Source organism: Tachysurus fulvidraco, chromosome 5 (assembly GCF_022655615.1).
Source record: "Tachysurus fulvidraco isolate hzauxx_2018 chromosome 5, HZAU_PFXX_2.0, whole genome shotgun sequence".
Lineage (NCBI taxonomy): Eukaryota > Metazoa > Chordata > Actinopteri > Siluriformes > Bagridae > Tachysurus > Tachysurus fulvidraco.
Window position 1 is genome coordinate 6,032,965 of NC_062522.1, and position 24,291 is coordinate 6,057,255.

At 42.3% G+C, this 24,291-nt stretch overlaps 2 protein-coding genes across 8 annotated transcripts in view; one reads left to right on the forward strand and one right to left on the reverse strand.

Annotated features, from left to right (window-relative positions):
• trak2 (trafficking protein, kinesin binding 2) overlaps positions 1–14,699 on the reverse strand; it is a 24,492-nt gene extending 9,793 nt beyond the window's left edge. For 3 of the 6 annotated variants that reach the window (XM_027143395.2, XM_027143394.2, XM_027143392.2), the window contains exons 1-4: positions 14,543–14,699; positions 10,502–10,687; positions 7,250–7,393; positions 1,285–1,347 (exon numbers count right to left, since the gene is read on the reverse strand). In XM_027143395.2, coding sequence (XP_026999196.2) covers positions 1,285–1,347; positions 7,250–7,393; positions 10,502–10,556 — 262 coding nt within the window. In that variant the 5' untranslated portion in view covers positions 10,557–10,687; positions 14,543–14,699. Of the gene's footprint in view, positions 1–1,284; positions 1,348–1,600; positions 1,620–3,245; positions 3,316–7,249; positions 7,394–10,501; positions 10,688–14,542 lie in introns of those variants that run through there. The other 3 variants (XM_027143396.2, XM_047813558.1, XM_047813559.1) reach the window with 3 other exon arrangements.
• Positions 14,700–15,419: 720 nt separating this feature from the next.
• stradb (STE20 related adaptor beta) lies at positions 15,420–24,002 on the forward strand. 2 transcript variants are annotated; one of them, XM_027143318.2, is made up of 12 exons: positions 15,420–15,613; positions 17,800–17,910; positions 18,592–18,675; positions 18,981–19,068; positions 19,416–19,537; positions 19,774–19,882; positions 20,231–20,354; positions 20,714–20,885; positions 21,059–21,163; positions 21,353–21,600; positions 21,751–21,793; positions 22,178–24,002. In XM_027143318.2, exons 2-12 carry the CDS (start codon positions 17,899–17,901, stop codon positions 22,337–22,339), a joined length of 1,269 nt encoding a protein of 422 aa, XP_026999119.1. In that variant the 5' UTR covers positions 15,420–15,613; positions 17,800–17,898; the 3' UTR covers positions 22,340–24,002. The 2 variants fall into 2 exon arrangements, with proteins under 2 accessions (XP_026999119.1, XP_026999118.1); XM_027143317.2 differs by having other exon boundaries at positions 17,827–17,910.
• Positions 24,003–24,291: the final 289 nt, after the last annotated feature.

Here is a 24,291-nt window from a genome sequence, read left to right on the forward strand (position 1 = left end):
GCCAATAAATGATTCAATAAGAACATGTACATTTATAAATTAGGTATTAAGTCAGAATTAAAGCTAGAACCAAATAGAAACAAATGATTTTGAATTCTTTAATACTGCGCATATTGTAATGGATGGAAAGTTGCTGTTGTATAAGAGGAATAAAACACTTCAGGATGTGCTCGTATAAGAGAACGAGGTTACAGAGAATCCATTTCATTACAAAAAATCCCTCGTTAATTTTTTTTCCTATTAGTGATACCTGCAAAAAAACAGGAAGAAAACATCAAATATATTGGATCGAATCTCAAGAATTGGGCCTGGATTTGGAAAAGAAATGTATTTACGGTTTACACATACAGTGATTTAAGGAAACAATATCCGACAGGTAAAACTCTACACCATCGAGTGTTTTATTTTATTCCCTTATAGATTACATATTTATCTAACATCCGGACTTTGGCCGCATGTCTCACGTTAATGTACTCACCCAATAAGAACAAACAAAAAACATCAGATTTTACAGAGTTCATTGACGAGCGTTCTTTTTCTTTACGATTTGATTAACACGTTTCCGTGGTAACATATGGCTAACTAGCTAGCGGTGTTTCTAAATGTAAAGGTAAATAATGAATTTATATAAATTTGAATGATTTAATAACAACAACAACAACAATAATAATAATAATAATAATAATAATAATAATAATAATAATAAGCTAGGAAAGATTATAAAGTGAGATGATGACAATGAAATTTGATCTAAAGCTAAACAATGATCACAGATAATTTGCTAACTAAAAAGAACGGCTACAAGAAGACGTATTATTTATTATTATGGAAAAAATAATTATGTGACAGTGCAGTAAAAACTTGAAGTAATAGGAATATAGAATATCGGCACATACCTACATTCTCACACTGCACAAGCACACAACAACACAATGGACAGGCACACGGATTCTACCCAGAAGTCCCTGCATGCAGGAAAAATTATCTAAAATCTAAAGGTTTCTCACAGCATCTTGCTAGGAAGAGCAACGACTGGGCTGAAACGATCCGCTACTTAATCTGCCAGTGCTAAACTACACAGATACATACAACTAGAGCAAAACACACTAAACTGAGCATGTGGGCGGAGCTACGTCACATGCACCAATAGAATACAGAGCAGGAGGAGGGAGAGAGGGAGGACGAACAACCAAAGGCTAAGAAAGAAAGAAAGAAAGAAAGAAAGAAAGAAAGAAAGAAAGAAAGAAAGAAAGAAAGAATAAGGGGATTTATTAAGCAAGATACCTTTGGTGAAAGTGCGAGAGCGGGGGAGAGAAGAGGAGGAGGAGGGCTCCAGGGCAAGAAAAGCTGGAAGAGAGAGAGAGAGAGAGAGAGAGAGAGAGAGAGAGAGAGAGAGAGAGAGAGAGAGAGAGAGAGAAATATGTTAAATTCTGGACATTCAGGGTCTAATCAGCTGAGGCAGATATGAGGTGTGTGTGAGAGAGAGGGAGAGAGAGACATTATAATGGCAAAGGATTGTTAAGAGAAAGAACAAAGCAGACAGAAAGGAAGAGAAATAGTGATTGAGGGATGAGTGGAGAGATGGAAAGAGCCTCAGCACCTGACCACAGGCTCCGCCCCTCACCCAGAGAGAGAGCACACCTGGGCAAAGAGAAGATTCATAATGTGATATTAATGATTATATTAAACACACAAGCATCAAAATACACACACACACACACACACAAACCACTAAAGACACAAAAGTATCAAATGTACACAGGTGCTAATGTACCAAATTTCACAGGCATCAGAAAAGAGAGACGACTTTATACTATAACCATCTCTGAGACACATACACAACATTAAGATACATAATAATAATAATAATAATAATAATAATAATAATAATAATAATAATAATAATAATACACCCTACTGTAATGTACACTGCAGATTAGCAGACAGTAAGCAGACTCATGGTGATGAGGCAGAATTACAGTACACAGGTCCCACACAGTGTTAGTGCAGGTCACTAAGGCCATGTTATCACCTGCTGCTTGTAAAACAATCCTCCTTTAGATCCAGTTTCATTTAAATAACAATAAACACCAAACAGGTTCAGTGACTTTCAATAAGTTCTGGTTGATCTCAGAAATAAACAGGTAGTGGAGTGTGTTTATTACATGTTATATAACACACACACACACACACACACACACACACACACACACACACACACACACACACACACACAGTCTCTCATACAGTCACACACAGGCTCTCTCTCTCTCTCACACACACACACACACACACACACACACACACACACACACACAGTCTCTCATCCAGTCACACACAGGGTCTCTCTCTCACACCCTGTCACACACCCTGTCACACACCCTGTCACACACCCTGTCACACACACTGTCACACACACTGTCACACACACTGTCACACACCCTGTCACACACCCTGTCACTGTCACACACCCTGTCACTGTCACACACACTGTCACTGTCACACACACTGTCACACACACTGTCACACACACTGTCACACACACACTGTTTTGGCATCAAACTCTGAAAATGACATTATTTCTTTCATTTTAATTGGAATATTATATTAAAAATAAAGTGGACAAAGGAAGCTGTGACTGCTCGTATGGATGACAAACATATCAAATATCATCATCTTCTATCACAAACTTGTTAGCTTTTTATAGACTGCCAATGAATACAGAGACCTCTGTCTTCTCAGCCTTATCTCTACACCGTCCCTCTACAGCTGGTCTCAGACTGACCCCTTGTTGCAGACCCAGTGACCGTTCACTCCTCCACCTCCCTGAACTGGGAGCAGAACACATGGTGGACTGAGGACACACCCACAGACCTCGGGCACAGAGCCCTGACTGCACCCAAGGGGGCACATAAATATGACATCAGCAGTGGGACACATAAATATGACATCAGCAGTGGGACACATAAATATGACACCAGCAGTGGGACACATAAATATGACATCAGACACACTTAACACTGTGACACGGGTAAGAAGATACCTTTTCCTCTCCACTAATACAAAGCAAAACACACACACAGCTATATGACCTTGTAGTGGTAGGTCATGCATGCAGACAGACACACAGACATGTAGACAGGCATGCACGCACACACACACACACACACACACACACACACACACACACACACACACACACACACACACACACACACACTCCTTAAAGTCTTTAAGTCTCTGACCTTCAGCAACAAAACAGTCAAACAGGTCCTCGTTCTGAAGGTTTAAAACTGCCATGGCTGCTGTTCCTCTCTCCCCCTCTCTCTATCTCTCTCTACTTTCCTGTCTGTCCCTCTTAACCCCCCCACCCCCTCTCCATTCCTCGATCCTGTGACTTTAACCCTGGATCTGCTGTCAGATGCTCTTAAGGGACAAGCAATAAATTCCTCTGGCCTTGTTACACACCCTTACACACAGACACACACATACACACAGAGACACACACACACAGACCCATAATACTGGATAATGTGTATACAAATAGCAAACAAACATATACACACATACACACACACACACACACACACACACACACACACACACACACACACACGATACTAGATATTGTGTATATAAATAGCAGACCTGGGTGCACTGTCTGAAATATACACACACCCACGGACACACACACACACCCACAGGGACACACACACACCCACCCACTCACGGACACACACACACACCCACGGACACACACACACACACACACACCGACGGACACACACACACACACACACACCCACAGAGACACACCCACCCACGGGGACAGACACACCCACCCACGGGGACACACACACCCACCCACCCACGGACACACACACCCACCCACCCACGGACACACACACCCACCCACCCACGGACCCACGGGGACACACACACACACACACCCACGGGGACACACACACCCACGGGGGCACACACACACCCACGGGGACACACACACAGGGACACACACAGGGACACACACACCCACCCACCCACCCACGGACACACACACACACACCCACCCACCCACGGGGACACACACACACACCCACACACCCACCCACCCACCCACCCCGACATACACACACACACACACCCACGGGGACACACACACACCAACCCACCCACGGGGACACACACACCCACGAGGACACACCCGCCCACCCGCCCACCCACCCACCCACCGGACACCCCCCCACCCCCACCCCCGGGGACACACACACACACACACACACACACCCACGGACACACACACACACCCACGGGGACAAACACAGACACACACACACACACACACCCCCACGGACACACACACACCCACGGGGACAAACACAGACACACACACACACACACCCCCCCACGGACACACAAACACACACACACCCCCACGGACACTCACACACACACACACACACACACACACACACCCACGGGGACACACACACACACACAGGCACACACACACACCCACAAACCCACCCACCCACAGGCACACACACACACACCCACGGGGACACACACCCACGGGGACACACACCCACGGGGACACACACCCACGGGGACACACACCCACCCACCCACCCACCCACGGTGACACACACACACACACACACCCAGGAGGATACACATCCACCCACCCACCCACCGGACAACCCCCCACCCACCGGGGACACAAACACACACACACACACCCACGGGGATACACACACACACACGCCCACTGGGAACACACACGAACACACCCACCCACCGGACACACCCACCCACCGAGGACACCCCCCCACACCGGACACACACACACACACCCCACCGGACGGACACACACACCCACACACACCCACACCCACACACACACTCCCACCGGGGACGCACACACACACACACCCACCGGGGACACACACACACCCACCCACTGGACACACACACACACACACACACACACACCCATGGACACACACACGGGGACACATAGTCATAGACACACACAGCCATAGACACACACAGACAGACAGAGAGACAGACACACATAGACAGACACCGACAGACACACACACAGACACACAAACAGACAGACAGACAGACAGACAGACACACAAACAGACAGACAGACACACACATATACAGACACACCAGTGATGTGTCTTAGTCTTGCCTGTCTCCCATCGGACAGAAAGACAGTTAAAGAGATAAAGAGTTGAAATAAACACAGCAGACAGATATGGTTGTAAAAATCCACAGAATGATACGAAGAATGGAGACCGGGGCTGATTTCTTTTCAGCCCTGACTGTAGATTTTTCCTCGAAATAGAGACACTGATGTAACAATCTTCAGCAAGGCAGATTATCTACACACTAAATAATCAAAAGTAGGAGAACAAAAGCTAAATAACTTAAGCATTAAAACATAGTTAGCTCTGTACCTGGACCTTTTCTTTTGTTAGCAAACTAGCCATGTTTGGACATTTTCTTTAATGTTAGCCTTTTTTCTAAGGGCCCTTTTACACCCGGTTATTTCATGTGTTTTCTGATCCGATAGCTATCTGATTCGTTAAAACTGTTCCATTTACATTAGGCCACATAAATGCGTCTTGGCGAATCGGATACCGATCTGATCTTTTCACTCCCGCCCAAAATGCTAATATATTTTACCTCATTTCCGGGGTAATTGAAATGGAACACGCTTTAGTTGTATGCGGTTGCTACAAAAAACAGCATTTACTTTTTGCTGCATTTTAAGACCCAACGATACACCTGGGTGAAAGGAGCTAGCGCTGGTGGGAAAACATATTTGTTTCTGGCGCGATGCACGACTCGCGAGTCACCTGCGAGTGACGTACTTCCGTTTGGGAGGAGTATACAGTAGTGCTGACGTATGTGGCTTGAACAACCACATGCATTTACACCTGTCCAGTTTCATCTGAAATGCATCCCAGACCACCTCCTGAAGTGGTTTGCGCGATCAGATTTATATCCGTCTCGAAATCGTTTCGGAGGGCATTTAGATCTGGTCTTTTACCATCGGATAGCTATCTGATCACAGAAAACTCATGAAGTGACCAGGTATAAAAAGCCCCTAATGATTGCCAGTTGTAGTTTTAGGAGTTTCTACAATGTAAGCTAGTGCTGTTTATGAATTGTGTAAATGTCCTGTGCAAGAATGTTCTAGAATGTTCTAGTTAGCAAGCGTTGCTTAAAAATATTCTCCAACAAATTAGAATATTTGCTAGGTATGTTTATTGTAAGATGTTTGGTTAAATTTCACTTTTCTGACCTTGTTAGAAATTTTCCATTATGATTTTTGTTTCAAAACCTTTGGTTAGCTAAAAAGTTTTCCTTAAACTTCATATTCTGAATTATTTCTATCAGATATCAATAAAGATGATCCTTCTAGCGGTGGCTTAGTGGTTAGCACATTCGCCTCACACCTCCAGGGTTGGGGGTTCGATTCCCGCCTCCGCCTTGTGTGTGTGGAGTTTGCATGTTCTCCCCGTGCCTCGGGGGTTTCCTCCGGGTACTCCGGTTTCCTCCCCCAGTCCAAAGACATGCATGGTAGGTAGATTGGCATCTCTGGAAAAATTGTCTGTAGTGTGTGTGTGTGAGTGAATGAGAGTGTGTGTGCCCTGCGATGGGTTGGCACTCCGTCCAGGGTGTATCCTGCCTTGATGCCCGATGACGCCTGAGATAGGCACAGGCTCCCCGTGACCCGAGGTAGTTTGGATAAGCGGTAGAAAATGAATGAATGAATGAATGAATGAATGAATGATCCTTCTAGGTTAGCTAACTAGCTTTAGGGGAGGATTAAGAGTTAATAATATGCTAGCATGACTTCAGTTTTTGTTTTTAAATCGTTTTGGTTAGCTAGACAGTTTTGTTTATAGGGTTTCTGCTTATAAACACATTTAATTTAGACATTACACAAATAAAAAAATAAAAAAATAAAAAGATGACACGAAAAAAAAAAGATTACAATACAAATTCGACATGAATAAAGTAGAGCATTACAGAATTGAATCTATAATCTATCATTGTACACAAACTCAATATAAACTCTTCTAATAAACCAGGGTCTCCTTCAGATTAAATATTTTCAGTCCTGTTTTTCATTCTATCCATCCATCCTTAAAGGAGACGGCTATACACACACACACACACACACACACACACACACTCAGACAGACACACACACACACGGATGACTCACTCATGTAGCGAAATGTCTCCTCAGCCAGCAACGGAGAGATGGAGCCGTGTTCATCCGGAGAGCAGGCGGGAGAAACCATCCAGTCCTGAGTCTCGTACACATACACAGGGTCTGCATTGCTGACACACACGGTACAGCCCTCATCTAAAACACACACAGACACACACAGACACAAAGACACACACACAGACACAAAGACACACACACAGACACAAAGACACACACACAGACACAAAGACGCGCACACAACCACAAAGACGCGCACACAACAGACACAAAGACGCGCACACAACCACAAAGACGCGCACACAGCCACAAAGACGCACACACAGCCACAAAGACGCACACACAGCCACAAAGACGCACACACAGCCACAAAGACGCACACACAGCCACAAAGACGCACACACAGCCACAAAGACGCACACACAGCCACAAAGACGCACACACAGACAGACAGACGCACACACAGCCACAAAGACGCACACAGAGACAGACAGACGCACACACAGACAGACAGACGCGCACAGACAGACAGACGCACACACAGACAGACAGACGCGCACAGACAGACAGACGCACACACAGACAGACAGACGCACACACAGACAGACAGACAGACAGACAGACAGACAGACACACACACACACACACACAGACAGACAGACAGACGCACACACACACACAGACAGACAGACAGACGCACACACACACAGACGGACGCACACACACACAGACGGACGCACACACACACAGACGGACGCACACACACACACAGACGGACGCACACACACACACAGACGCACACACACACACACAGACGGACGCACACACACACACACAGACGGACGCACACACACACACAGACGGACGCACACACACACACACAGACGGACGCACACACACACACACAGACGGACGCACACACACACACACAGACGGACGCACACACACACACACACAGACGGACGCACACACACACAGACGGACGCACACACACACACACAGACGGACGCACACACACACACACAGACGGACGCACACACACACAGACGGACGCACACACACAGACGGACGCACACACACAGACGGACGCACACACACACAGACGGACGCACACACACACAGACGGACGCACACACACACAGACGGACGCACACACACACAGACAGACGCACACACACACAGACAGACGCACACACACAGACGGACGCACACACACACAGACGGACGCACACACACACAGACGGACGCACACACACACAGACGGACGCACACACACACAGACGGACGCACACACACACAGACGGACGCACACACACACAGACGGACGCACACACACACAGACGGACGCACACACACACAGACGGACGCACACACACACAGACGGACGCACACACACACAGACGGACGCACACACACACAGACGGACGCACACACACACAGACGGACGCACACACACACAGACGGACGCACACACACACAGACGGACGCACACACACACAGACGGACGCACACACACACAGACAGACGCACACACACAGACAGACGCACACACACACAGACAGACGCACACACACACAGACAGACGCACACACACACAGATTCTTGTTAGAACTTATAATTACATGGTATGAAATCTACAACCCAACATTTTATGTTTCTACCCCCTCCCCTCGCCCACACCAATATATCACAGTACAGTGAACTCTGAATGATCACAGGAAATAAATAAACCAAATTACAAACAATAAACTCGTCTTCCTGTAACTCACTCCTCCATCCTCCATCTGTCTCAGAATTGCACCTCTCTGATGTCTAGCATGCTTTGGGGTGTTTTTTCTTTAATATTAGCTCTCTAGTATTGTTCTGAGATTTTATATTATGATAGCAAGTTTTTGTGTGGAAACTGTCTTTGAGCTTAGCTTGGTAGTTTTTTTGGAGGAGAATTTTATTTTTAATGTTAGAAAGCTAGTTTTGTTTAGTGATTAGCTATAATCTTATTGCCTATAATATTGTTTTTTATACGTTTAGCTAGCTAGTTTTGTCTGAAATATCCTCAAACAGAGTGGATTTTTCTATTAAGGTTAGCTAGCTTGCTGCTGGTTAGATTGTGCTTCTCTTGCAGTTGCTACCAAGTTTACTTTGGGGGAGTTTAGGGAGTTTCTAGAATGCTAGTATGATTTTTTAAAAAGTTTTAATTGATGCCACTTTGAGACTCGCAATTGAGACTCACCCAAGGTATTAGCGTGAGACCGCCACTCCCCCATATTCTCACACCACTCCCCTATATTCTCACACCACTCCCCTATATTCTCACGCCACACCCCTGAATTGTGAACGCAGGCAGGTCAGTGAGTTACAGGGCGCTCCGTGTCTCCGTCCAGGTTAGACTAGTAACTAATAGGCCTGTGCTGTTATATAGTTTATATAGGATTAAGTTAGCATTAGCAGAGTTGTCTGTTTTGCAGCACTGAGCAGTTATTTTACATAACTTTATCATAAAAAACATCTCTAATGACAATCAAGAAGGCAGACTTGGAACCATGCTTCAAATGGGAGCTGCATCCAAATCCATGATTAAGGCTGCAAAATCATGTTACACATGTTAATCTGTGAACATGTTAATCACATGTTAATCTGTGTACATGTTAATCACATGTTAATCTGTGTACATGTTAATCACATGTTAATCTGTGTACATGTTAATCACATGTTAATCACATGTTAAACCCCCCCCCAAATCTCACTCTAAGCTGAACTCAAAAGTTGGCAGCCCTGCATTTTGATTTAGCCAGATAGTTTTGCTTTTGAATTTATTGTAATGTATTCCTTATTAATAAAAAAATAAATAATTAAAAGATCAGTAGTGATTTTTTTCGTGTGACTTAGTTTCTTGTGTAACTTATTCTAGTAATCAAACCCATGTACATGAACATCACAGTCCCTAATCAACAAGTCGCCCTCAGAAGTGCACAGGGCCTATGTGGAGGATTTGGGACACAGCTTTGTCTATGAGGACAGCGACGTTAACTGTAGCTGGTTGAACATGTAGTTCACCGGGGCAAGAGATAAATATAGCCACTGGGGCATGCTTTTTACTCTCACACACACTGACACACACTGACACACACTGACACACACTGACACACACTGACACACACTGACACACACTGACACACACTGACACACACTCACACACACTCACACACACTCACACACACTCACACACACTCACACACACTCACACACCTGTTCCCACAGCCGCCTCCTTCTTCTCTGCACTCATGTGCTTCACCTCGAGCATCCTGATTGGCTGTTGGGTGGAGAGGGGCGGAGCTCCTCAATCACACCCAACGTGCAGGACGACGAGTAGGAAAAGGTTAACCATGACCTCACATCCTGCCCCGACTCCACCTCATACACCACCTCCTCCACCTGAAAGAGACCAACAAGGCACTTATCCCTTAGTGGTAAAATGTTTAGTTTCTGTTATTATTTATTGGTGTAACTATAAACATACTTTTAATATGACATGTCATTCAGTAATAAATTAAACACTGAAGGTCTGCAAAGAGGAATAAAAGTGAACTGAACACCATTAACTGCAGCTGGTCCACAGTGGTACGAAATAAAGAAATGGGGTTCACAGCTCTTAAGAAGCTTAATAAGAATTAAAAACATTGAGTTATTAAATAGTTAATAAGAGATAAGAGACCAAAATAAACTGTATAAACAGTAGTGCAGTGACAGTATAGTGTTATACGTGTAAGTGTGAAATCAGTGTAAAACACTACAGGACATGCTGCTGTGACTCTGATGTTGCCATAGCAACCCAGACAACTTTCAGACAAACTCTGGAGTGATTTAAAACAAGCTAAACACATAGAATGGGTCAACAGATCCAATCAGATACCAGTCCAGATGTTTAGAACAGTAATCAGATGTGATAGTAGAACTCAGTGACCGATCTCTATCAGTGCATCAGTCCACATTCAATCACTATCTCTCTCTCTCTGCTGTGGGAAATAATCAGCATTAGGGTGGTTAGAGTAACTCTGCTCCTTCATACATGCTGTTGTGTGTTACGTTCCTCAAACAGCACCGTTGTGTTTTATTTCTTTATTAATAAAACAAGAAAGTTAATAATCATGATTTATTGTTCAGCCCGAATTAGAACGGCAAACATATTAGAGGAATCTATGACTCAACAATGCTTCTGTTATCACTCTTTTCTCTCTGCTTGTTGTTCATTCTTTCACTTCTTTCATGCTTGTGTTCTTTCTCTCTCTCTTTCTTTCTTTCTTTCTTTCTCTCTCTATTCTCTGTGCTTCTCTTCCTTCAGCTTCCACTTGCTGCTGTTTATTCATCCACAGCTGTGAATCAGTGTGTCCAACTCAGTGTGTGTGTGTGTGTGTGTGTGTGTTGTGTGTTTCTAAGTGTGTGTGTTAACCAAGAGATTTCCTGTTTTTGAAGCCTTAAGTTATTGCCACGAGTTAGAGAAACCACAAGCAGGAAATGAGGCCTGAAGCACCAATGAAAGGAGCATAATTTTTTGGGGGGTTTGGGGGGGGGTAGAAAGAGAAAGAGAAAGAAAAAAGGGGAGAGGGAGAGAGAGAGAGAGAGAGAGAGAGAGAGATGGGTAGCTAAATAGATAGAGTGCCCACACACACTCACACACACTTAAGCAAAAGGAACAACTGTTATTTTTGTCTAATTATCTTACTCATATAGAAAGTTGTGGGTGTCTGATGCCACTCGCAGTACTGTAATAGTGGTAAACACACACACACACACACACACACACACACACACACAGTTTCCTCCACTAGAGACACCATCAATGCCAAATTATTCACACCATCACATTGTCCTCTGAACTGTATTGATTTACACCAAACACACACACACACACACACACACACACACACACACACACACACACACACACACTTAAAATAACTGCACTCCTAATATCATATCCCCTATATAATATCAGAAGACCCCCGAGTATCACCTGACCTACAACACTGCTATGACTCTGATGTTGTCACAGCAACCGATGACCTTTTGACAAACTCTGGAGAGATTTAATACAAGCTAAACACATAGAGTTGATCCAATCAGATACCAGTCCAGAGGTTTAGCTCAGTAATCAGATATGATATTAGAACTCAGTGACCTCGATCTCAATCAGTGAATCAATCCATATTCAATCTCTCTCTCTCTCTCTCTCTCTCTCTCTCTCTCTCTCTCTCTCTCTCTCTCACACACACACACACACACACACACACACACAATTTAAGTGTAGCTCTTGGTAACCTTGGAACAAGAGAATCCATGTGGTTACTTTAGTTCCTCAATAATAAACTTTACTTCCTTCATGCCATCAGTTCCCATTTATGCACTCGCTACACACCCACAAGTGAAACGACAATCTGAGGTTTCGTTTGCTCAGTGAAGTCTCTGGATCAAAATTCAACATAACACAACACACTCAGCACTTCACAATGATGGTGAGTGGATATAAAAAGTCTCCATGTCCCTATCCTCAATAAAATCAATCATAAATCCTAAAGATCAGCTCTTTCTGTAGGATTTGCTTTACATCTTCTTGGATTCATCCTGCTGCTGAAAACATGGTTTACAAAGATCTTACAAAACCTGTTCTGGATCTCATGTTCAACAAGCAATCAGGAGACAAGTAGAAAAGAATTTCCATAACATTAGATGAACCATGTAAAAACCTTGAAGGTCATCATCATCATCATCATCATCATCATCATCAACATCAAGTGGAGAAAACCAAGTGGAGAAAACCAAGTGGAGAAGCGCCAAAAGAACAGAAAGTCCCTGTCACAGAAGTACTTGGAATGTACCGCTCTCTCAGTGCATGTGACAACAATCCCATATTCTTTAAAACTTTTTGGCTATAAGGGACGTTGACTAAATATTCAAGCTCATATGACCGTGTCATGGCTTGATGAGACTGAGGAACTCTTTAGTGACAGTTGTAAACGATATGAAAACAAGAGATCTTTTAGGCCCAATAAGTAATTTCCATGGTTACGTTTAGCAGTCATATAACACCTGAGAGTTAGCATATAAACCCTGCTAGCTATTTACTCAAATATGTCAATATTTGCAAAAATGCTCTAATGCTAAATACATCAGTGTGTGTGGAACAGAAATAAGTACTAAAACTGAACAAAACACACAAGGTCAAAATATATCATTACATTCAAAACGAATCAATACTAAAATGTACCACTGTATCAAAATACATCACGTATTAAAAATGCATCAGTGCTAAATATACAGTACAATGTTAAATGCTGAATTTAGCCATGCAACCATGACAGAACACATCACTGCTAAATATATAAAGATACAAATATATAAACATTCAAAAATGGAGCCCATTAGAGTTAGAGCTAGTGTAGTGCTGTAATATTTTGTGTGTGTGTATATATATATATATATATATATAGGGCTACTTTAATAAACAAATAAAAAATAACAGCGAAGTTTACAGTCGTTCTGCTCAGTAACCTTGATCTATCAAAACCTGGCAAACTTTCTATTGTGTCAGTAAAATCCATAAACCAAATTCAGCACAAATAAAGCAATGCAATAATACCAACAAAGAGATGATTTCCTGATCATCACTTTAAACCAGGAGGAAAAATAACAAATAACACTGCACATACCATGTATCGACTTAATGCAGTGTAATACCTGATTATATAATAATATATCAATACAGAGTATATAAGTATATAGAAAATATGTTTTATTAGTATTTATTAATGATTTATTCATATTTATAACATTTATACATTACGAAAATGTATAGGTTTATATTGTATATTGTAAAAGGAATAAAAATCACAATCCAGTGCAATTGATTCAGTGCACTTTGGAGTGTGAACACAAAACTCTAAACCTATTTTTTTTTTTTAACCAATCAGAGCTGCATTCCTGTGCATAGGTGTGCATTAGGGGAAGGTGATGGAGCACACTGTATATTTCCATCATGCATGAGTGCATTCATCTAAACTAGACTTATAGTTATTATAATGTAACATAATGCACTATAAATCAGTGTATATACAGTATGTATATAGTGTATATAGCAGAATGTATGAGCATCACTGATGCGCACGAGCGCAAACATCCGGGTTTTCCCCTACTGTCATCCTCCTTAGTTTCATATTTCTACACTCAGATAGAAACGCAATTCGGGTTTAAATTCAAGGAAAGAACAAAAACGTAATAAACACGCACACAAACCTTCAGCAACTCCTTTATAAATATCGGTTTATCCTGATTGCTCTGTGCGCGTGCGGCTCTGATACTGTCACCCCCGGGCCATCAACAACAGTGCGAGCACGGCGGAAGTCTGCAAGGAGGAGCGCAGCGCGTGCTTCTGGTTACGAGGTTAAAAATGGAGTCCGTGACGTTTCTAACGGTTATCATTTATTTGAGAATAAAAGTCCTGAGTCAATAAAATAAAATGAAATTAAATTAAACAAAATTCGTGAAGTCAAAATAATACAAGAAATAAAATCATAATATTTCAATAATGAAGACAAATGGAGTTATTTTTGTTAAAGATATCTTTTACTTTTAATTTTGGAACTAAAAAATCCAGATTATTATTATGAGCAGTAGAAGTTTTAAAGTATTCTTACTTATTTTATAATGTCTTATAATGTCTAAATATTTTTTTCCAATTGAAATAACATTACTCCGTCCAGGGTGTATCCTGCCTCGATGCCCGATGACGCCTGAGATAGGCACAGGCTCCCCGTGACCCGAGTAGTTCGGATAAAAATGAGTGAGTGATGAGTGAGAGAGAGTAAAATAACATTTAAGTAAATAAAATTTGTAACAAATTATTTCCTTATAACACTAATAAAACAAATAATCCTTTTGTAATGTCATGCAGTAATATAGATGGCTCTATAATAATAATAATAATAATAATAATAATAATAATAATAATAATAAAATTAATGACAATATTAATATTATTGCCTTTATTATTGCCATTATTATTATTATTATTAATTTATTTTTTCTAGAATTGGGACTTTTATTTTGTGTAAGAGCAGCTGCGAAGAGGAGGACTTTGTTTGTGTGTGTGCGTGTGTGTGTGTGTGTGTGTGTGTGTGTGTGTGTGTGTGTGTGTGTGTGTGTGTGTGTGTGTGTGTGTGTGTGTGTGTGTGTGTGTGCGTGTGCGCTAGTTAAGGGGACACACATACATAGAGATAGTGGCTGCCTTTATGTTCTAACAGAAGAGAACAGAGTCCGGATTTTAACCTCCTAATCTCTATAGTCATTCACACAAGATCACGCACGGTGAGTGTGTGTGTGTGTGTGTGTGTGTGTGTGTGTGTGTGTGTGTGTGTGTGTGTGTGTGTGTGTGTGTGTGTGACAGACAGAGGGAGAGAGAGAAAGAGACAGAGAGAGACAGACAGACAGAGAGAGACAGAGAGAGAGAGAGACAGACAGACAGATAGATAGAGACAGAGAGAGAGACAGATAGAGAGAGACAGACAGACAGAGAGAGAGGCACAGAGAGAGAGACAGAGAGAGACAGACAGAGAGAGAGATGTATTCAGCAGTTAAAGGTTAATTAAAGGAGGACAGGATGGTCACAGTGTTGATGTGATTAATGACATTATCTCTGGATATGATGTAACCTTGTTTGTTCCTCTGCTCATTTTATCTTTAAAGCTAATTATGATCAGACTTCTAGTCCAAAATCCATTTGTTGTGAATCGTGGTCACCATTTTCAGGAGGTGGGATTGTCTCAGATCTCTCTGTAATGACAGACGGCAAAGGGCTTTGTTACAACCCAGAGGGGCAAAGTGGACAAACTGCACCACACTTCACCTAGACTGAAGGTCACTTATTAAAGGATCAGAATATTAAAGGAATATTGAATCTTTCTATCCATCAGCGCAGAGCATCATTAAGAACTTTATAAACAGTTACTGTGATCTGATTTTGTTTACCTCGCTTTACTAAGCACTTCACCCTGGTCAGGATTTTGTCATTTATTTGTTTTTGTTCTGAAATGTTTTACATAAAGCCTCCTTAAGGCTAATAATTGTATCAGGTCATGAAAAAAAAAGTTTAGGTCCCTTTACTGTAAGAAGCTGAAATGCGCATGAAGAATTCTCTCTGGTTATAATTATCTCCTTCTGCTGAGTCACAGGAACTAGAGGAGGTAGAAAAACAACATTGTAAGGACAGAAATATCACATACACGCGGCGACTTTAACAGTTAAAACGATACTTATTAATAATAATCATTTGTAAAAATAAATTAAATAAAAAAAAGTTTCTAGAAACTTCTATAGTAGTTTACTAGTGTAGTAGTGTACTATGTGTCGCTTAAATTGTGTAACTTTGTTATGATTCTCTTAATTGTTTACTTTATAATCAACAAGTGAATGAATCTTATTTTAAACTTTCAGATATTTAAATGTATTATTATTATTATTATTATTATTATTTATAAAAATATTTTTTATTGGATACTAAAGAAAACATTGAGTCATGAAACGATTTAACGACTTTAAGGGTTTCGGTTATTGTTCAGCTATTTAAATCTTAATTTCGTAAGTTTCCACACTATGAAATGTACAGTAAGTGTAACATGAACAGATAAATAGGGGGCACGGTGGCTTAGTGGTTAGCACGTTCGCCTCACACCTCCAGGGTTGGTTGTTCGATTCCCGCCTCCGACGCGTGTGTGGAGTTTGCATGTTCTCCCCGTGCCTCGGGGGTTTCCTCCGGGTACTCCGGTTTCCTCCCCCGGTCCATGCATGGTAGGTTGACTGGCATCTCTGTAAAATTGTCCGTAGTGTGTGAGTGAATGAGAGAGTGTGTGTGTGCTCTTCGATTTGTTGGCACTCCGTCCAGGGTGTATCCTGCCTCGATGCCTGATGACATAGGCACAGGCTCCCTGTGACCCGAGAAGTTCGGATAAGTGGTAGAAAATGAATGAATGAATGAACAGATTACACGGTACTTTATCTTTAATCTCCTTCAAGATTACAGTTTCAGTATTGTGCATATTGTCGTGTTTATTCTCTTCTTTGTTTGCCAGTGTACAAAGTGTTTTTCTGCTTTTCATTTTCGGATCCAAAAGTCAGATAACAGAAGAGTCAGATCGTTTGACTCGCCGATTTGATTCGAGTCGACTCTTTCCGTCAGCTTAACCGTTGCAAGTTAGGAAGGTTAGGAAGGTTTTACCAAACATAAAGGACTTAATGTACATGTTTCAGCACTGTATCTAAACATAAACACAGCCTTAGAGGATGCTCAGAGGACAGGCGAAGAAAATGAGCTCATTATTCAGCTATATAGATCTAAAGTGTGACACATTTTCTTAAATAATCATAACAACGTTTATAAAGCTTTAAGAACGTATTATAACAAGATATTAATGTCTTCATAGTTTACAAATATGTCCAACATTTACAGTTTCAGTATTGTGTATATTGTCGTGTTTATTCTCTTCTTTGTTTTCCAGTGTATGAAGTGTGTTTATTTTTTTTAGCGTATCATAGAGGCACAGTGAGAAACTGATGAACGCTCTGCGTCACAGCGAGACTGCCGACAAACGCGCCTCATGTCATTCTTGGTAAAGACGAGCTCTCGTTCTTCTTATTCTTTTTTATTCTTTGTCTTTTGTCAATATGCATAGCTGTCCTGATTCCTCAGGTTTCAAGGGACCTGAGCGTTTATGAATAAATGTCCTCGTTAATCTCAGTCCCTCTGAGCTTGCTTCCTTTCTCTGCTTAAATGCTAAAAAAAAATGTCATAAGTAACACTTAACCTCTTGTCTACATTCTCATCCTGCAGCTCATGTGTTTTCACTCGAACTTATTAAACTTGCACGGTGTTTATTTATTGTCCCGAAAGTCGAGACATCCTTCTGCTTTTCATTTTCGGATCCAAAAGTCAGATAACAGAAGAGTCAGATCATTTGACTCGCCGATTTGATTCGAGTCGACTCTTTCCGTCAGCTCCACCGTTACCATTTTGTCTTAAACTGAACAAGTTAGGAAGGTTTTACCAAACATAAAGGACTTAATGTACATGTTTCAGCGCTGGACCTAAACATAAACACAGACTTAGAGGACGCTCAGAGGACAGGCGAAGAAAATGAGCTCATGTGTTTGACTCACTGAATTAGAGAAATTATACAAATTCTTCTACAAAAATATATTGTGTATTTTATTTCGATTCGAAGGCTTTTTTCCTTCATGACTAACACATGTTATTGAACATATCAACATGTTCATGTTCATCTTCCTCCCAGGACTGTTCCTGTATCTCCGCCCACTCTCAGGTCCAGCCAATCAGCTGTGAGGACCAGTATGAGGACATCAGTGGGTCGTACCTGGTCAGTAAGAAGCAAAAGCTCTCTCTCTCTCTTTGTCTCTCTCTCTCTCTCTCTCTCTCTCTCTCTCTCTCTCTCACACACACACACACACACACACACACACACACACACACACACACACACACACACACACACACACACACATAAGTCTCCAGATGGATAGATGTATGAATTTAATACATGACTTATATGAACCCCATACTTCATTTTGTAGCTGTTTGTTAAAAATATAAAATATATGATTCTGTGTGTGTGTGTGTGTGTGTGTGTGTGTGTGTGTGTGTGTGTGTGTGTGTGTGTAACAGAGCAGCGATGGCTCATTCTTTGGAGCTGATTATGACCTCTCCAGCTTGTCTGCTGAACCTGCAGACTATCAGCTGCTCTCAGTACTCGGTAAGTAGTGTGTGTGTTTGTGAGTGTGTGTGTATATATGTGTGTTTGTGAGTGTGTGTGTATATATGTGTGTTTGTGAGTGTTTGTGTGAGTGTGTGTGTATGCGTGTGTGTGTTTGTGAGTGTATGTGTGTGTGTTTGTGAGTGTGTGTATATGTGTGTTTGTTTGTGAGAGTGTGTGTTTGTGTGTGTGTGTTTTTGTGTGTGTGTGTGTTTTGAGAGAGACAGAGAGAGAAACATTATCCAACAAGTATGATGGAAAAAAAACACTAAGCTAATTCACACTGTGTGTGTGTGTGTGTGTGTGTGTGTGTGTGTGTGTGTGTGTGTGTGTGTGTGTGTGTGTAGGACGGGGTTTTAACAACCTTAGCCAGGTGTGCATGGCCCGTCACAGACCATCCGGTCGACTGGTGGCGGTGAAAAACACCAATCTGGACGAGTGTACGGAGGAGGAACTATTGCAGCTTATGGTAACTACATTCCTGTGTAAAGAAAGACTCCAGAAATATTGGCACCCTTAATGAGAACGAGCAAAACGTGTAACTTATACAATGTCATTTATTGTTTAAACTTAAACATTTCGTGTATACACACTTCATTTCTTTACTGTTGTTAGAAATAGCAAGTGTGTGTGTGTGTGTGTGTGTGTGTGTGTGTGTGTGTGTGTGTGTGTGTGTGTGTGTGTGTGTGTGTGTGTGTGTGTAAGAATGAGGCTCTGTTGTCCAGACTGTTTCGTCACCCGAACCTGCTGACGTCCAGATTAGTGTTCAGTTCCTGCTGCCAGCTTTGGGTTCTCTCTCCGCTAATGAGCTACGGTACACACACACAGACACACACACACACACACAAAACCCTCTCACCAAAAGAATACATCCACTAAAAATGCTGGTCATATTTATAAACTATGAAGACATTCATATCTTGTTATAATGCGTCCTTAAAGCTTTATAAACGTTCTTATGATAATTTAAGAAAATGTGTCACACTTTAGTTCTATGTAGCTGAATAATGCATAAGGAATTGTATACTATTAGAAAACCATTACGAAAAAAACTATAAAAACCTTTACATCTTATTGGTGTTATAAACATATTATACACTTATGATGATGATGATGATGATGTGTGTGTGTTTGTGTGTGTTTGTGTGTGTGTGTTTTGCAGGTTCTGCAGACTCATTACTCAGGTCATTTTTCCCAGATGGAATGAGTGAATCTCTGGTTGCGTATTTGCTTTACGGAGTCCTGAATGCTCTGAAGTACCTGCACCGCATGGGCTACATACACAGGTACACACTAGGGGCTTGTACCAGTTTACATTTTTACTACATGACCAGTAAAATTAAGGCGATTCTTGATAGGCTGCTCAAAAAAACCCACAAATCCGTGCAAAATAATAATTGCTGAACCTGAGAGTGCAGCATGGGAGCTCATGTCTATCAACAAAGATCAACTTACTGCTCAGTGACTGGTCTTCAATGGACGGCGGTTGCTATGGTTACAGAAACGTCCGGGAGGTTTTTCCCACCATGATCAACTCTGTAGCATCCAAAAAAGTCATCTGTGGTGAACACGCACACACACACACACACACACACTCACACACACAGGTCATCTTTTCTGTCTTCTCTCTCTCCCGCTGCGTCAGAGGTGTGAAGGCGAGTCACGTGCTGCTCTCAGCAGGGGGCAACGTGTGCCTTTCGGGCCTGCAGTGTGTGTACAGTCTGATGAGAGACGGGAAGAGGATGGAGGTTGTGTTTGATATGCCGCAACACACACCCTCACTGCTCCCCTGGCTCAGCCCCGAGCTCCTCAGACAGGTACACACACACACACACACACACACACACACACCCTAACTGGTGGTCCAAGCTTCTAAAAATGTTAAACACACACACATGCTCACCGCAGCCCCGAGCACACACAGACACACACAGAGCAAACAATGCTGTAATAATTGTGTGTGTGTCTGTGTCTGTGTGTGTTGCTGTAGGACCTTCATGGTTACGGAGTGAAGTCAGATATCTACAGTGTGGGTGTGTTGGCACTGGAGTTAGTCAGTGGAAGAGTTCCGTTCCAGGACCTGCCCCCAACCCTGGTACTACGAACACACACACACACACACACACACACACACACACACACACACACACACACACACACCACACACAGAGCATACAGTGCTGTAACACTATACTAACACAGTAGTGTATTATGTAGTATTGTAGGATAGTATTATAGCAGTGTGTGTGTGTGTGTGTGTGTGTGTGTGTGTGTGTGTGTGTAGATGTTACTGCAGAAGCTGCGTGGCTCTCTGAGCTGCATGCTTGATGGCGCCCCCTACGCTCTGGGAGAATTCAGCACGCTGAAGGTGTCTCGTTCTGGAGTGGACTCTGGGATTGGAGAGAGCGTCGCTGCAGGAAGTCTAACTCGCACCGCCACAGCAGAGAGACCACAGAGCCCCACCCCCAAAAACCACTCTGCCACTTTACACAACCTGCTACAGCTTTGTCTACAACAGCAACCTGAACACAGGTCAGTCTCCAAAAGACACAGACACACACACACGCACACACACACACTTTGCCCCAAGCTCATGAGACATGTCTACACAAGCACACACACAATCACAGGTAACACCCCGAATATAAACAGACATATTTTCGTTGTCTTTCTGTCTCACAGGCCATCAGCATCAGCTCTCCTCACTCATCCCTTTTTTAAACAGGTGAGCTCTCTTTCTCTCTCTATCTATCGCTCTCTGTGTATTGCTCTCTCTCTCTCTCTCTCTCTCTCTCTCTGCCTCTTTTTCCTCACTTTCTTTCTGTCTTTCTCCTACTCTTTCTCTTGTCTCTCTGTTTACCTGTTCATCCTTCCTTCTCTGTTATCATTCTCATTCTGTCTCTTTCTCTCTGTCTTTGTCTCTCCCTTTATTCTCCCCCTGTCATTTTATTTCTGTATTTTTAATTCCACTCTTTCTCTCTCTTCATATCTCTCACTGATAATATTGTCAATAAGTGTGTGTTTGTGTGTGTGTGTGTGTGTGTGTGTGTGTGTGTGTGTGTGTGTGTGTGTGTGTGTGTGTGTGTGTGTGTGTGTGTGTGTATCTCAGGTAAAGAAACACACCCTGGACTCGTTCCTCAGCCTGGTGTACCCAGCCATTCCTCTCTCCTGCCCCGTGGACGCCCCCCCGTCTCCACCTCCACTCCAGATTGACACACACACCAACACAAACCCTGAGTCTGTGGATGGAGGAGTGTGGGATTTCTCCTAATACACACTCTGTATTGTACACCTTATACACACCCTGTACACACTCTGTACACACTTTATACACACTCTATACACACTCTCTACGCCCTCTTTCAGCCTGACATCAGTTCCTCTCTGAATTACATGGTATCTATTTGTCCTATTTCTCAAACCGGAGATCCATCTACAGTTCACACACTCTTTTTCTACTGTGATCCTCTGTAGCAGCTGATTCTGTCCTTGTTATACAGTGAAAATCGTCACCTTCATCATCCAGTCTTTGCTCTGTTGTGATCAGGAATCATGGCCAGTTACAGTGAGTCACAGACAGTGGGTCACAGACAGTGAGTCACAAACAATTGTCACAGACAGTGGGTCACAGACAGTGAGTCACAAACAATTGTCACAGACAGTGGGTCACAGACAGTGGGTCACAGACAGTGAGTCACACAGTGGGTCACAGACAGTGGTCACAGACAGTGAGTCACAGACAATTGTCACAGATAGTGAGTCACACAGTGGGTCACAGACAGTGAGTCACACAGTGGGTAACAGACAGTGAGTCAAAGACAATGAGTCACAGTTGTCACAGACAGTGGGTCACAGACAGTGGTCACAGACAGTGGGTCACAGACAATTGTCACAGACAGTGATCACAGACAGTGGGTCACAGACAATTGTCACAGACAGTGATCACAGACAGTGGTCACAGACAATTGTCACAGACTGTGGGTCACCTGACAATTGTCACAGACAGTGGTCACAGACAGTTATTCACAGACAGATCACAGTGGCTGATGTGATAAACAGCAGAAGTAGAAACAAGTTCTTATACGTAGGAAATTAACATGTCTATATTTTTCCAACATTATTTTTCCGTTCTAACTCCAGTTGTCAATATTTGTCACTTTTGATATTAAAATTATATTTAAATTTTCTTTAAAAAAAAAAAAAAAGCTTGACACACTAAAGCCTTTAAAGTAGTAAAATAAGTGCTTTGCTTACATAAAGAAAATGATTGAGAAACTAGTGATTAAAATAACAATATGATATATATGGGGGGGGGGACTGAAGCTCTTTCTGTTCTCCTGCCTTATTTATCTACTTTGATTAAGACACCATGTTCTTACGAGGTCTTTTTTTTTTTAATAGTATATATTTTGCCTTTAAAATAGTAAAATAATACATAGAGAGAGGGAGAGAGAGAAGAGAGGCTTCTGCATTATTTAACCCCTTAAGGTTCCACCAGTGTCAAAATTTGTCTTGCGTTCATGAATAATGTTTTCTTCTGAAGCCTTTATAGATTTTTAGACATTACTGCATTGTTAAACCTCAGTGACTTCTGACACACCACTGTAGTCCTGAAACCGATATACTGAGCCTCCGACGCTGTGAAAATGAAGTGTGTATGTGACAGTAATGTTTGTGTAATGTAATGTGTGTGTGTGTGTGTGTGTGTGTGTGTGTGTGTTCCCCCCCATGAGCGACCTCTCCAAAACCTTTGAATTTTTTTCCCGGTGTAGAAACCTGAACCTCGTGTTAACAGAACCTGTGAAGAAACACACTCACTTCCAAACTGTTGAAGAACTACAGACTGTGACTGTCTCTTCTTGTTTATTTTTTATGCTGTTATGTAAACTGTATGAATCATTATAATAGTATATAAATATATTCTTACCCACTTTATAAACAATTGCTGTTGTTTTTCTTCCAATCCTTCGATCAATATTATGTGAGAAATCAACACAGCAACACACACACAGGATAGTTTTATATAACAGTCTGGTGATGTCTAAAGCTACCACCTACCCACTTATTTCCTTAATGGGATTTAGAAGCCTAGAAGCCTTTTATTATCTCCACATATACATTACAGCACAGTGGAATTATTTTCTTCACATATCCCAACTGAGTAGGTTGGGGTCAGAGTGCAGGGGCAGTTATGATACATGACCCCTGGAGCAGGAAGGCAGC

Bases quoted from the DNA above. Each gene is read 5' to 3' on its own strand.
- stradb (XM_027143318.2), top strand. The intron at 18,676-18,980 runs GTCAGTAAGAAG...TGTGTGTAACAG, and splicing joins ACATCAGTGGGTCGTACCTG to AGCAGCGATGGCTCATTCTT. The intron at 19,538-19,773 runs GTAACTACATTC...TGTGTGTGTAAG, and splicing joins AGGAACTATTGCAGCTTATG to AATGAGGCTCTGTTGTCCAG.